This window comes from Oryctolagus cuniculus, chromosome 17 (genome assembly GCF_051225735.1).
Source record: "Oryctolagus cuniculus isolate XC-2025 breed Fujian yellow rabbit chromosome 17, ASM5122573v1, whole genome shotgun sequence".
NCBI classification, from domain to species: Eukaryota; Metazoa; Chordata; class Mammalia; order Lagomorpha; family Leporidae; genus Oryctolagus; species Oryctolagus cuniculus.
Window position 1 is genome coordinate 11,306,554 of NC_142883.1, and position 14,193 is coordinate 11,320,746.

Here is a 14,193-nt window from a genome sequence, read left to right on the forward strand (position 1 = left end):
GACGGGCAGTCCTTGCCAGATTCTGCTTAATCCTCACCATGAAGTGTCTGGGCCGAAACGCCAACGTTTAACCCTTCCCGGGGCTGCGGAGATGGTAACCGGCAGCGCCGGGAACAGGATCGGTATTCAGACAGCGGGAAGTTGTCTTTGCCAGGTCAATGCCTTGTTTGTTCTGCATTTTCAGAGAAAAACCTGCCTGGGCTTCTGCTGTTATTTAGTGAAAATCACTTTTTAAAATGACAAAGATTTAACTATAATTGCAGTAAACAAAATGTATTTTTAAAGTTAACCCTTAAAAATGGTCCAAAAGTATGTAAAATTAGCTACACACAGTATTTACATGGATTGCTGAATAAATGTCTATTCTATAAATTTAGCTTAGTCCAATTTTAACTAGAATTAGATTGTAAATTTTTTATTCAGGGCCAGCACTGTGGCGCAGTGGGTTAAGCCACTGCCTGCAGGGCCAGCATCCCATATGGGCACCAGTTCGAGTCCTGGCTGCTCTACTTCCAACCCAGCTCCCGGCTAATGGCCTGGCGAAGCAGTCTAGGATGGCCCAAGGGCTTGGGCTCCTGCACCCACATCGGAAACCAGTAAGAAGCTCCTGGCTCCTGCCTGGGCCAGTCCTGGCCGCCGAGGCCATCTAGGAAGTGAACCAGGGGATGGAAGATCCGTCTCTCCTTCCTCCACAATTCTTTCAAATAAATAAACACATCGTTCTAAAAAAATTATTTATTCAAAAGGCAGAGACAGAAACAAGATCTTCCATCTGCTGGTTCCCTCCCCCAAATGCCTGCAACAGCTAGTAGGGCTGGACCAGGCTGAAGCCAGGAGCATAGAACTCCAGGTCTCCCACATGGGTAGCAGGGACCCGAGTACTGCAGCCATCACCTGCCGTTTCCCAGAGCACAAGCTGGAACTGAGCGCACAGCCTGGGATGTGGGCATCCCAAGTGCATTTAACCGCTGTGCTCAACACCAGCACCTACTGTACTGTTTCACATTCAGTGTTGTTCCTGCTCTCTCACACTGCAGAGTAGGCACAAGCAGACTTCCTATTTATAGTTTACCCAAATAACTAATCCCCAGTATATTCGCCTAGGCAAAGATGCGTCTTCTAGGTTTATGAATAATGCTGACCTATACGACTAAAGCGGTGCTAATCTTGTAGGAACATTAAAGGAAATAAAATAGAATGGATAACTAAAAGTAATTATTCAAGGAGGAAATTAAGCTTGTCACAGTATCCATAAAAGTCCATGCTCCACTGGTTCCCTGCAACATCAGATGACCAAGTAGTCTCTCCTCACTTAATTGTAAATGCAAGCGTCCTTTTCGGAAATGCTGTAGAGGGGTTTAAGGAGGGGCGAACCCGAAGGAAACCTCCAATGCAGTCGTAACATATTCTTGAAGTAACAGTGTATACCATCTTAAGAAAGAACCATGTCTTCAAAATGCAGGAATAAACTCCCCTCCCTGAAGTCTGGTGAGGTGGGAAACGCTGCCTGCTCCCGGCATTCAGTAAAACGATACACTGCAGTTTCCGAACGTGCAGAATACGCTGCTGTGGCTGAGCTGGTCTGCCAAGCCTGAGATTCCCAACCTATCACTAGTGCGTCAGCTGGCCGTGTGTCTACAGCCTGACACAAGCCGAAACGGCACTCAGAACACCCACAGTAAGCCTGTTCCACTCTCCCCCGACTCAAACATTTCACAATGCCAGGCAGTGAGAGATACTGTAGGCATAAAGCAGAAACCTGCTCTACACCCAGAAGAGTGCACCCCTGCCCAGCGTTAAGCACCATGGCAGATCGCCTGTAAGGCCCTCTGCACAGGAAGCTGAGGTTCAGCGCTGCTGTTCAGTCCCCCGTAAACACTCAGAGCCGCTCAAAGCCGATACAAGCAGTGGCTTCTTCAGGGATCAGCTGACCACCACCAAGGGAGGCGAAACCCAGAGCACAGGGGAGCTCACAGGTGAGAAGGGGTATGCACAGAGGATGCGAGCCCACCGAAGTCCCCAAATATGCTTGCGCCAGGCCTAACGCACAGCAAGCAGCTCTTCTAGAAACAGCATCTCTCTGGGAATTATGTTGACTGGTTCCATGGGCCATATACAGGTATTTTTTTTTTTAAAGATTTATTTATCTATTTGAAAGGCAGCGTTATAGAGAGGCAGAGGGAGAGAGAGAGAAGTCCATCATCTGCTGGTTCACTCCCTAAATGGCTGCAACGGCTGGGGCTGCCAGGTCTCCCAGGCGGGTGCAGGGGCCAAGCACTTGGGCCATCTTCCACTGCTTTCCCAGGCCACAGCAGAGAGCTGGATCAGAAGAGGAGCAGCCAGGCCACAGACCTGTGCCCTTATGGGATGCCAGCACTGCAGGCGATGGCTTTACCTGCTGTGCCACAGCAGCCCCTGTATGCAGCTATCTTTAAAGTATTTATTTACTTACTAGTTACTGCTAGTCCTAGCTCTCTGGTGAGGCATTTGCAGAACAGAGGTGATGTGCTCACTGCCACAGCCCAGGCCAGTACGACAGAAGATGAAGAGCCGACCGGGTTTTTATTGCTCAGAGGGAGCCTCCCTTCCACTCTGGTGCTCTCGGGCAGGCTCCGACTCAGTGAACAGTCTGTTCCAATGAAGGACTCCCAGAGGAAAGCATCATGTGCGAGTATTTATTTTAATTACTCCTATTTGAAGGTCCTTATTTTTGGAGAATGGCGAGGCATTTTACTATCCACTCCCTCCAGTCCTTAAAGGCTTCGGCAGGTTTCGGTAAATTCACATTATCCTCACGACTATGTCTTGGAGCAACGACCGGGGTGCTGGCAGAGTCGTCATCGATCCACTTCACGAGGGCCTTGAAGAGCAGAGAAGACTCGGATTTTAACAAATCACAGCAGGACAGGTTCAGGCGAGGGGAGGACACTGGCTCCTAGATCAGGTTATCTAAACTGTGACTTACACTATGCTGTGACGATTCTGCATCTGATAAAGATGGTTATGAATATAAAACACTGTCTAGGATACACTGAGTGAAACAGCGTACACCAAAACTACACAAACCATAATTATAAATTACAGTCCAAAGTATGCATAGGAAAAAAGATGAAAAGAAATATACACCATACACAAAACACACAAATTCTTCTACTGTGTTTTTAGGGCAGTAGGATAATTAATGCTCTTCTTCGACTTGCTAACTATCCCACAAAGCACTACGGTGCACCTTACTTTGGCATGTACATGTTCAGTGTCCACAGGCATGGGCAGACATAGGTATGTGGGCACACGTGCAGACTGAAGTAGTCACCCCCGTGAGCAGCCACATGAAGATAAACTGGCATGTGTGGGCATGTGTGGCACACACAGAGACACTGAGATTAGGGACTCTCACTCTTCCTCCTTAAAGGTCACCCTTTACTGCCAGCGCCCGTATCTCTTCACATATTTGAAAACGTAAATCATGTCCACAGTTACGTGGTGTAAAGAAGCGAACTTTGTCACACATGTCAGCGTTGTTTCTGTTCTGCAAATCAAGCTTTCTTGCCCTAAAGGGATGAGAAACAGAAACTTCTCCCATCATTTCTGCCTGCACTACACTTACAAAGCAGCCGCAGGCAAGCTCAAGTTTTCAAGAAAGGTATTTCTCTGCATGTTTTTTAAAACCACAACTTCCTGCTTATCTTTTACACTAATTTCCTCTGATAAATTATAGCTGTAGCCAAGGACCTAATAGAAAATGTCAGTTTTCTACTTGGATAACCACTTCCCCTCCCTCCCCGCCTCCTCCCCCAACCCCAATTTACTTTGTATCTTTCTACAATGCTGAAGCCAACAGCACACTGCAGCTTGCGTAAACAGATAGGGCAAAGATTTAGAGGGCGCCGGTCAGCTTCTTCTAGGTGGTTGGAGCCTTGCATCAAGCATGCGAGCCACTGGCAGTGCCGCAGTCCAAATATATGTCCGATCTCGTGGGTTACAGTCTGCAAGACATTCACACTGAGGCTCTGTGGTAACACTACACTGTGACAGTCCTTTTCATTCTCGCTTTTCCAAGAAACAGATCGACAGAAATCAATTCTCTTATCCTCATCACCAACACTTCACTCTGCCCACATCTTCAAAGAGTTAACCTCTCATTTCCTTCAGTGCCACTACCACCCTTAACCACAGGCACGTGCCTGGACAGGTCCTTCCGTGCTGTACAAGCTGTCCTGTGCACTGCACGGTGGCTGTTTAGAGCAGCCCAGCCTCTGCCCACCACATGCCAGTAAAACTGCCTCCCCAGCTGTGACAGTCACCAGTGTCTCCCAACACCGCCACTCCTTCCCTGGGCTACAGATCCCCCCCCCCCCCCCACCACCACCACCACCGCTCCAGGCAAAGGGCTACTTCTTACAAGTCAGATTCTGGGGCCTTCCCCCCAGACGCTGGCTCAGTTGGTCTGGAAGGAGAAGTGGGCTTGACCTGCATGCAGATCAGGTGATGCTGACGCAGGGGCCCAGGGAACACACTTCAAAAGCAGTTGTGAAAGACATCATTCACAAACCTCAACAGAGATGAGGCTCTTCAAGAAGTTCATGGGAATATTATGGGAAAAAATGCAGGAATTTCAAAATTTTTCATGCCAAGATACTTATTTTTTCATTCCATTATTCATGAACTTTTTGAAGTCCCTGGTAGTATTGGTGAAACCAGTTAACTTAAGAAGTCTATGTCTTTGGCTAGAGAGAGAGGGAGAAATGGAGACAGGATTTCCAGGAAGCAGGGGTGAGGGGAGATGTCAGGAGCCGTCAACAGAACTACAGTCAAGTGTAACCTGGAGCCCAGAGTATGAGGACCATTTCCCTGAAGAGGCAGAGAGCAGGGACTGATGTTGTGGCACAGAGGGTAAAGGTGCTGCCTTCAACACCAGCATCCCATATGGGCACCGGTTCAAGTCCCAGCTGCTTCACTTACTTACCATCCTGCTCCCTGCTCATGGCTTGGAAAAAGCAGCAGAAGATGGCCAAAGTGTTCAGGCCCCTGTACCCACGTGGGAGATCCAGAGGAAGCTCCTGGTTACTGGCTTCCACTTGGCTCAGCCCTGGCTGTTGCAGCCATCTGGGGAGTGAATGAGTGGATGCAAGATCTCTGTCTCTCTGTAACTCTGACTTTAAAATAAATAAGAAAAAAAAAAAAAAAAAAAGGCAGAGCGCAGAGGCAGATCCTCCAAAACCCTCAGGGAGACAGCTTTGTTTGATCATGCAGCCTGAGTAGTCTGCCTACACACACACAAGTCAGGAATTAAACCCAGCATGAGGACAAGGGTACGGCTACATGGAACCAGAAGGACCAAAAACTGGTACCAATTCTATACATTTCAAAAGTACGGTAACCATTCAGATATTTGTTTATGTTATTTGAAAAGTACACATTTATTTGAAAAGTACAGTTACAGAGAGAGAGAGGAGGAGACAGAGAGATATTCCATTCACTAGTTCACTCCCCAAATGGCCACAATGGTCAGGATGGGCCAGGCCAAAGCCAGGGGCCAGGAGCTTCATCTGGGTCTCCTTCATGGGTGCAGGGGTCCAGGGGCTTGGGCCATCTTCTGCTGCTTTTCCAGGAACATTAGCAGGGAACTGGATCAGAAGTGGAGCAGCCAGGAGTTGAACCAGTGCCCATATAGGACGCTGGCACTGTAGGTCCTGGCTTAACCTGCTGTGCCACAGAGCCAGCCCCTGAACTTTTTTTTAAAGATTTATTTATGTATTTATTTGAAAGGCAGAGTTACCGAAAGGCAGAGGCAGAGAGAGATGAGACGCCCGCGCTGGTGCCGGCACGGAGGCGGCGGCCCCGCCCTTGAATGTTGTTTCTATTTGTTATTGCAGTCAAGCACTACCCATCTGTGGGGAGCAGCCCGGACTGGACTGAGTTACTGGAATTAAGACTTATTCTATGCATCTGCTCTCCCACAATATGGCGCTGGGAGAGAAGTAAACAGCTTCCACACAGCTGCCTCCAGTTCAGCTAATAAACTGTAGGACTTGCTCCTGATTGGAGGAGAGCAGCGTACTCGGCGTGTGGGCAGCCGAGTTAGGATTGGCGGAGGAGGACTATAAAGGAGGAGAGAGACGGCATGCACCAGGAACATCTATGGGGAACATCTAAGGGAACCCGTGCAGCCCCCGAGAAAGCCGGCCGGCGGTGTGCCGCTCCCCTGCGGAAGTGGGGAATGTGGCAGGGGGAACTGCCCTTCCACGGAGGTGGAAGGGATGGTAGCCAACCCGGGAAGAACCAGCAGCAAACCCGGGGAGGGCCGAGCAGACGAAAGAACAACGCAGGGTCCTGTGTCGTTCCTCCATGAAGACGGGGAGCGACACCCATCAAAAGTTTGCAAATGAGCCGGCGCCGTGGCTCAATAGGCTAATCCTCCACCTTGCGGCGCCGGCACACCGGGTTCTAGTCCCGGTTGGGGCGCCGGATTCTGTCCCGGTTGCCCCTCTTCCAGGCCAGCTCTCTGCTATGGCCAGGGAGTGCAGTGGAGGATGGCCCAGGTGCTTGGGCCCTGCACCCCATGGGAGACCAGGAAAAGCACCTGGCTCCTGGCTCCTGCCAGGATCAGCGCGGTGCGCCGGCTGCAGCAGCGGCCATTGGAGGGTGAACCAGCGGCAAAGGAAGACCTTTCTCTCTCTGTCTCTCTCTCTCACTGTCCACTCTGCCTGTCAAAAAAAAAAAAAAAAAAAGTTTGCAAATGATAAAACTCATTTAGAGTGTTTTGCCTTAAGGACTGATTACTTGATGTAGGGAATTAAGATCTCAGTTTTTGGGGACCAGCACTGTGGCATAGTGAGTAAAGGCGCCACTTTTTTTTTTTTTTTTTAAAGATTTATTTATTTGAAAGAGTTACACACAGAGAGAAGGAGAGGCACAGAGAGGTCTTCCATCCGCTGGTTCACTCCCCAGTTGGCTGCAACAGCTGGAGCTGTGCCAATCTGAAGCCAGGAGCCAGCTTCCTCCATGTCTCCCACGCAGGTGCAGGGGCCCAAGGACTTAGGCCACCTTCTACTGCTTTCCCAGGCCATAGCAGAGAGCTACATTGGAAGTGGAGCAGCCAGGAATCAAATCGGCACCCCTATGGGATGTCAGCACTGCAGGCGGCAGTTTAACCCACTATGCCACAGCACCAGCCCCAAGCTGCCACTGGTGATGCCAGTATTGTATATGGGCACTGGTTGGTGTCCCAGCTGCTCCATTTCCAATCCAGCTCCCTGCTAATGGCCTAGGAGAAGCAGCAAAAGATGGCCCAAGTGTTTGGGCCCCTGCCACCCATGTGGGAGACCCGGATGAAGCTCTTAGCTCCTGGCTTCAGCCTGGCTTAGCCCTGACCATTGTGGCCATCTGGAAAATGAACCAGCAAGATGAAAGATCTATCTTTGTCTGTTTCTCCTTCTCTCTGAAACTCTTTCAAATAAATAAATATTAATAAAAAAAAGTCATACCAGTGATGTCCCAGTGGGGGGAGAAAAAAGATCAGTTTTTAAAAATGTTCCTGTAGGATTTTTTTTAAAGAACTTACCTTACAGGATCGTAGCAGCAAAACACTAGTTATTTCAGGAATATAATAGTTATCAAAAATGGAATAGTCATTGGAAGATTTTTTCTGGAGCTTCTTCACTTTGCCTTCATAGTGCGAGCTATAAAAATCCCTGCCATACCTGGCGAAGCTGAATATCCCCACACCTACAAAAAGACGACAAGAAATTGCAGGATGAAGGCAAGATGCCTGAAGGAAAGACCAAAATGAGCCTGCTAGAACACCTCCTCACCCCGTACTACTGCGCTCTCAGCTAATACAGGTGTGCCGACAGAAAGGACAACTGGGCCCAGACTGTCCCATCCTATCGAAACTTTCTTCTAGGGCAGCCATTTACCACTGCAGTTTCTTTTGTTTTGTTTTGCTTTGTTTTTTAAGATTTGTCTATTTATTTGAAAGACAGAGTTACAGAAAGAGAGGGAGCAACAGAGGGAGAGCTCTTCCATCCACCAGTTTACTCCCCCAGATGGCTGTAACGGCCAGAGCTGCTCCAGGCCAAAGCCAGGAGTCAGGAGTTTCCATACAGGTGCAGGAGCTCAGGCACGCAGGCCATCCTCTGCTGCTTCCTAAGGCACATTAGCAAGTAACAGGAACAGAAGTAGAGCAGCTGGGACTCGAACCAGCATTCATGTTGGATGCTGGTGTCACAGGCAGCGGCTTCACCCACTGCGCCACAGCCCTGGCCCCGTCACAGCAGTTAAGGAGCCATCGGAGACGTCCACATGCCATGGCAGAGAACCTGGTTTGAGTTCTGACTCTTCCTTTGACTCCAGCTTTTTTCTACTGTATACTGTGGCAGGCAGCAAGTGTGGCCCAAGTACTTGGGTCTTTGCCATCCATCTGGGAGACCAGGACTGAGTTCTAGGCTCCTGGCCTTGGCCTGTCCCAGCCCTGACTGCTGCAGCCATTTGAGGTGAACTAGTAGGTGGAAGCTCTCTGTCTCTCTCTTTTAAAACTAATTTAGAAAATCATCTGCTACCTGATTTGGTCTACCTTGTAAAACTAAATTTTACAAGAATTTGAGGTCAAATTCTTGAGAAATTGGAAGCTTCAGAGTTTTTCCCCCAAGAAAGAAATCTTCCTCTCAAGGAATAGTCCAAAGCACTCCAAAAAAAGTGATGAAAAATATAGGCAGTCGTAATTTTACTCTTTAAGAATCCAGTCAGGGCCAGCACTGTGACACAGTGGGTAAAGCTGCCGCCTATGGTGCCAGCATCCCACATGGGCACTGGTTTGAGTCCAGGCTGCTCCACTTTCGATCCAGTTCCCTAATGTGCCTGAGAAAGCCTTGGAGGATGGCCCAAGTGCGCCTGCACCCGCATGGGAGACCCAGAAAAAGCTCCAGGTTCTGAATCGGCCCAGCTCCGGCTGCTGTGGCCATTTGGGGAGAGACCCAGTAGAAGGGAAATCTCTTTCTCTCTCTATCTCTAACTCTGCCTTTCAAGTAAATCCTTTAAAAAAAGGACCCAGTTGGCCAGTGCCGCGGCTCACTTGGCTAATCCTCCGCCTGTGGCGCCAGTACCCCGGGTTCTAGTCCCAGCTGGGGTGCCGGTTCTGTCCCGGTTGCTCCTCTTCCAGTCCAGCTCTCTGCTGTGGACTGGGAAGGCAGTGGAGTTTGGCCCAGGTACTTGGGCCCTGCACCTGCATGGGAGACCAGGAGGAAGCACCTGGCTCCTGGCTTCGGATCAGCACAGTGCCAGCCATAGCAGCCATTTGGGGGGTGAACCAACAGAAGGAAGACCTTTCTCTCTGTCTCTCTCTCACTGTCTAATTCTGCCTGTTAAAAAAAAAAAAAAAAGGACCCAGTCAACATACCTCTGCCTCATTGGCCTCCCCCAAACCCCCTCTGCCCCAGAGGTCTCCAGCAGTTTTAGACCATGCCTTTAAACAGAATAACCTCTTCCCCTCCTCCTACCCGCTTTTAAAGCACAGCTCAGCTCTATTATGAGGCTGGTGTCAGGGCCCAGAATAAACATCCTTGTAACTGACTTCCTGTGTTACAATCAGAGTTCTATCTACCGTCCTCGCCCTCGCAGGCCGAGAACACAACTGGATGTGTAACTCACTCCTAGGGGACTGCTTTAGAACGGGACGTGTTTACATTAGCACTTTTGTTTATGCTTCCCTTTCAGTTACTTTACAGTCGAAACAAATTGTTTTTCAAGGAAATAAACTCATAGTAAGTTTGTCGAATCCAGCTTGATTCAAAAAGGAGATTCCTTGCCCTGCCCACAGAAAAGTGAAATTCAAGGAAAGACAACATTCTGGAATCTACCCATGTGTCACAAGTGACCTCCTCTGGCCAAACCCATGTGAGCACATTTCACTCTTCTGATAATTCCACAAATAGAACATTATTTACTTTAGAAATAATCCTCTCAGCTACAAACGCTAATCTCTGTAAACCTGGAGAGAAACACGGTCACTTGTGGGAGAGCCTGTATTACTGCAGCCCAGGTCAGTCCTGCTACTCTGTCACATCTTCTCTCGCATCATGCAATATTTAAGAACCTTTTTTTTTTTTTTAAAGAAAAGGTCAAGTTAGAAACAGTTTGTGGTCATGCTGCCTATCCTTCTCAAATGTTCAAGGTAAGTTAGCTAGCGATACCTAGATAAATGAGCAAATTGTTTTTAAATTATTTGTAATGTTTCCATCTCTATCAGGTTAATAATGAAAGGGGGAACTTGTGATAAAAAGATAGCTCAAACCAACTATCAGACAGTAGGCGCTGGCGCCTCCACTGGAGCACACTGGCAGGGGCACGGCAGCGCTGTAAGAACCTCGTGTGAATGGAGCTGAGGATGAGGGGCACAGACAGGGGAGGCGCTACAATCCCCCAGCTCCCTTCTCTGGTAGAAAGCAACGCTTGGCCCCCACACAAAGCCTGGGACTAATGAGCATCCAGACGGATCACAATGTCTCAGTCCCTGGGACACGCTCCCACCCCCAGAACACCAACGAAGCACTCCCCTTACTCCACTGGGCTCTTCCCTCGCAAGCCTGTCACAGATCCTGGCAGACGAGATCAGAGAAACAGGAACAAAAATGGACAGGTGGGGAAAAGAGAAGTAGAAATGGGAAAAAAATGCAGAGTAATGACTTGTTTCCAGACCCGTTCCTACACCCAGTATCTTCACTGTATCAAAGAGTGAAGCTGACTTAAAAAAAAAAAAAAAAAAACTTAAGAGACAGAATGAGAAAGACACATACACTACTTTTTCAGTCTGTGGCTATTTATCTAAGCAGGAAGACCACGAAAAGTAAAGAGCTGAGAAACAATCACCAATATTTTCACATATGCTAATGATAGTTCAAATATCTGTAATTTAATTTACCTCACTACTGAGTTGCTTATATATACCTTCTGTTGTGTTGAATGCCTATACAGTGCCATGTATATATAGACACTTTTAGTATATTTGCACTTTTTTGTAAATAACCTCAAAATGATTGTGAAATTATTACCTTCGAGACCAGGTAGGTGGGGCTGGTGTTGGGGCACAGCGGGTAAGCGTCTGCCTGCGACTCTGGCATCCAAGTGCCAGTTTGAGTCCTGGCTACCCCACTTTCCATCCTGCTCCCTGGTAATGCAACTGGGAAAGCAGAGGACGATGGTCCAAGTGCTTGGGCCCCTGCTACCCACGAGACGGATGTCCAGGCTCCTGGCTTTGGCCTGGCCAGCCCTAGCTATCTGGGGCCATTAGGGGAGTGAACCAGTGTATGCAAGATCTTGCCCTTTGTTGCCGCTCCTTCTCTGTAATCCTGTCTTTCAAATAAATAAATATTCATGAAAAAAAAAAAAAAGACATAGTAAGTTCACATAATTCAACAATGAACTTCCCACTATGCCATGACGCCTCACTGAAAATAGTATACGGTGTCAAAGATCAAGATTATTACTGGTTGGAACATTTTCCCTTTTGCCACCTTAAAATAGTCTCAAGTTGCATGACAGTTTCTACCAACACCGTGAAAATGAAATACCATCTGTCAAAGAGGCCTGTCCGAAGACAAAATTCCAGGAATCTCTTGGGTAGAGATCAATCATGGTTATTCCCACGACACAGAAGGCATCTTCAGGCTTCTTCTTCTTTAGGAACTTCAGGATGTGCCCTATTGTAAAAGAAACGTGTGCGTGTGTATATGAGCTACGCAGATACACGCATCTGGACTTACTCAGTTCACGCTGGAAAGCTGCTTAATTCACCTGCATGAATCTGTAGATTCTGTGTGTTATCGTTGATTCTAAAGGAACACCTTGTCGCAGAAACAGAAACCGGTTCGAGGAGTTTTACTGTCAAGCCATAGAAAAATGCTTCACAGTAGCCTTTGAGCCATTTAATATATTCTTCGCTGATAATCCTAGTGTTGCCTAGAGCACCTATAAAATGGGAGAAAATTTAAAGACGCACCTTGAGGTGGGTGAAATATTGTCTTTAATCTGAAATTAGAAACAAAATCAACTCTAAATTTTCAATACAACTGTATCATTCATTGAAGCCAATATGAATTGAAAAGCAATGCGATGTTCATTTTAAGTCTGTTGGGCTATAAAATGTCTGGCACTGCAATGAATGTCAAAAATGATCCTAAGAGCGCCTACTGGAATCAAACAACAGTACACACTACCCCGGACAACAGCACCAACCCCGAACCAGCACATGACCCATACGTACCAATGGACTGGATATAAATACTACGCTTCTCCGCAGAGGGTGTGTTTCTGTAAGGATCACTGTAAAACTGCTCAAAGTCTTGGGGAGCCTCAGGATGGGAGGTGATCCAGTCCGACTGTGAATGCAAGGTAATGGGACCAAAGAGGTCACTGGTCGGCTGGAAGGCTTCGTTCATTAAACGCTGCTCCCCCGCTTCGAATTTCTCATACTGGGACACAAGCACTGGGTTCTTGGAGATGAGAGCGGTTTTTAAGGTCTGTTCAGAGTGCCGAAGTATTTGCATCTACCCAAAAACACACGAGTCGTCACCTGCAAACGCGTATCCACACTGGGGGCTTTACCACCCCTCCACGTACATCTCTGATTTCTTGCTAGACTGGAATGACTGACTGCTCCTGCCTTGGGGTGGCCACACTGACAGTGATCTCAATGCCATTCGATGTCTTGGGCAGGGTAACTAAGACACTGGAAAGATATCATCAACTCCACTCCGTCACTGCCTATGGAACCTGCTTCTGCTATCAAAACGAATGGTGACCCTTAGAGAACGAACTGGCATCTGATTTCTTTTTAGTTGGGTAATACTAATGAGCTGACTCATTAGGGCCACATGAAAGGTACTCATCCTTTCCAATGTGACTCAGAGGTACACACGATCAAACAGAGAACTCAAGTAAACCCTGCCACTTTGCCACTTCTGTAATTTAACTGCCGGCTACCAGGAGGCAGCTCCAGCACCGAAGGGTATTGCCTCAAAGTCCTGTCGGGGAAGGCGTGCTATGACTCACGGTGACAGGGCTCTTCCATTCGCATCGTGTTCCTCTGCAGAGCTGTCAAACTTCCCGTCGGAATGGCTCAAACATGTTCCACCACGAGCCCTCTGAGTTAGAAAGGGAAAAACTGAACATCTCCGTCTGGAGCGCGTCTGCCTGCACCCTGCCCCGCTGCCCGATTACCTACATTGTTCCAGTTTGACAAACTGCAGGGGAAACTTAAGCTAACGTCTATTCCGAATTCTGGAAATCCAGAGGACCAGATCAAAGGCTCCCGCCGTGCGAGCTGATGCGGGCGCAGGGTGTTCCTCACACTAGCTAACCGAGCTGAAACGCGACCTCAGTGCAGGGCCAGAGCTACTCCGGAATTCTACCTACCTTACAGGGCGGGGAGGCGCCCAGGGGAGTGTTTACCTTATAAGGACGGGCTTGTCCGGAAACATGGCGTGCAGGGGTGCCTTCACCCTGACATCAAAAAAAAAAAAAAAAAGGCGGTGCGAAGGGTCAGGGGGCCTGCTCCAGCCTCCAGGTGTGACCTGGATGGAGCCCCAGGAGGCTGCCGGGGACCTGGGCTGCCCCGGGCCTCCAGACCAGCTGGTCCCCGCTCGCCGGCTGCCCACAGCCACTCCGCACACCTCGCACACTGGCGGGTGGCGCGTAGTGGGGTCCCCCCCAGCCCCGTCCATCGCTTCGCCCTTCCTCCTCCTCCTCGGGGAGCCCCCCTCGCCCTCGCGCCCCGGGGACATCCCGCCCCCGCAGTCCTCACCCTTTCCGCCCCGGCCGCCCTCCCACCGACCGCCTCTCTAACCGGGCGGCCCCGCCCAGGAGGCCCCGGCCCAGCGCTCGCAGCCCGCCCCGCATTCACGCCCCTCACCCCGACGGGCCTCGACACCCGCCGCCCGCCGCGGCCCCTGCGCGCACGCGCGGCGCGTCCTGCTCCCCGTCCCGCGCTCCTCCGCGCGGACCACGCCGCACGCGCACGCGCCCCGTTGGCCACGCCCCCTTAGCGCGGGGCCGCCTGGGCCGGCGCGGAAGCGCGGCGGCCGTGCTGGTTTCCCCAGCGTGGGGAGTCGCGAGGGGGCGACGGGGCGCACGAGGCCGCCCCTGCCGTCGTCGCCTTTCTGCCGCTGGCCCTCGCGGGGCGCCACTGCCCGGTTCTCA

At 49.7% G+C, this 14,193-nt stretch overlaps 1 protein-coding gene across 24 annotated transcripts; it reads right to left on the bottom strand.

The window, feature by feature from the left end:
* Window positions 1–2,661: 2,661 nt before the first annotated feature.
* AMZ2 (archaelysin family metallopeptidase 2) lies at window positions 2,662–13,981 on the bottom strand. 24 transcript variants are annotated; one of them, XR_011383405.2, is made up of 10 exons: window positions 13,907–13,981; window positions 13,447–13,497; window positions 13,048–13,139; window positions 12,260–12,542; window positions 11,791–11,964; window positions 11,568–11,696; window positions 7,565–7,728; window positions 6,584–6,707; window positions 3,810–3,986; window positions 2,662–2,860 (listed from the first exon to the last, which is right to left on the bottom strand). XR_011383405.2 is itself a non-coding variant. In XM_089318220.1 (9 exons), the coding sequence occupies exons 6-9, from the start codon at window positions 11,629–11,631 to the stop codon at window positions 2,705–2,707; spliced, it is 561 nt and encodes a 186-aa protein (XP_089174346.1). In that variant the 5' UTR covers window positions 11,632–11,696; window positions 11,791–11,964; window positions 12,260–12,374; window positions 13,048–13,139; window positions 13,447–13,497; window positions 13,907–13,981; the 3' UTR covers window positions 2,662–2,704. The 24 variants fall into 24 exon arrangements, 15 of the variants coding, with proteins under 15 accessions (XP_089174346.1, XP_008269958.3, XP_089174347.1 ...); XR_011383406.2 differs by having other exon boundaries at window positions 13,411–13,497; XR_016224222.1 differs by lacking the exon at window positions 6,584–6,707 and having other exon boundaries at window positions 3,810–4,050.
* Between the last annotated feature and the right edge of the window lie 212 nt (window positions 13,982–14,193).

Bases quoted from the DNA above. Each gene is read 5' to 3' on its own strand.
- AMZ2 (XM_008271736.5), bottom strand. From the start codon at position 12,542: ATGCAAATACTTCGGCACTCTGAACAGACCTTAAAAACCGCTCTCATC. The intron at 11,965-12,259 runs GTACGTATGGGT...CCCATTTTATAG, and splicing joins TATTTATATCCAGTCCATTG to GTGCTCTAGGCAACACTAGG. The intron at 3,987-7,564 runs GTAAGTTCTTTA...AATGTCTTGCAG, and splicing joins TGCTGCTACGATCCTGTAAG to ACTGTAACCCACGAGATCGG.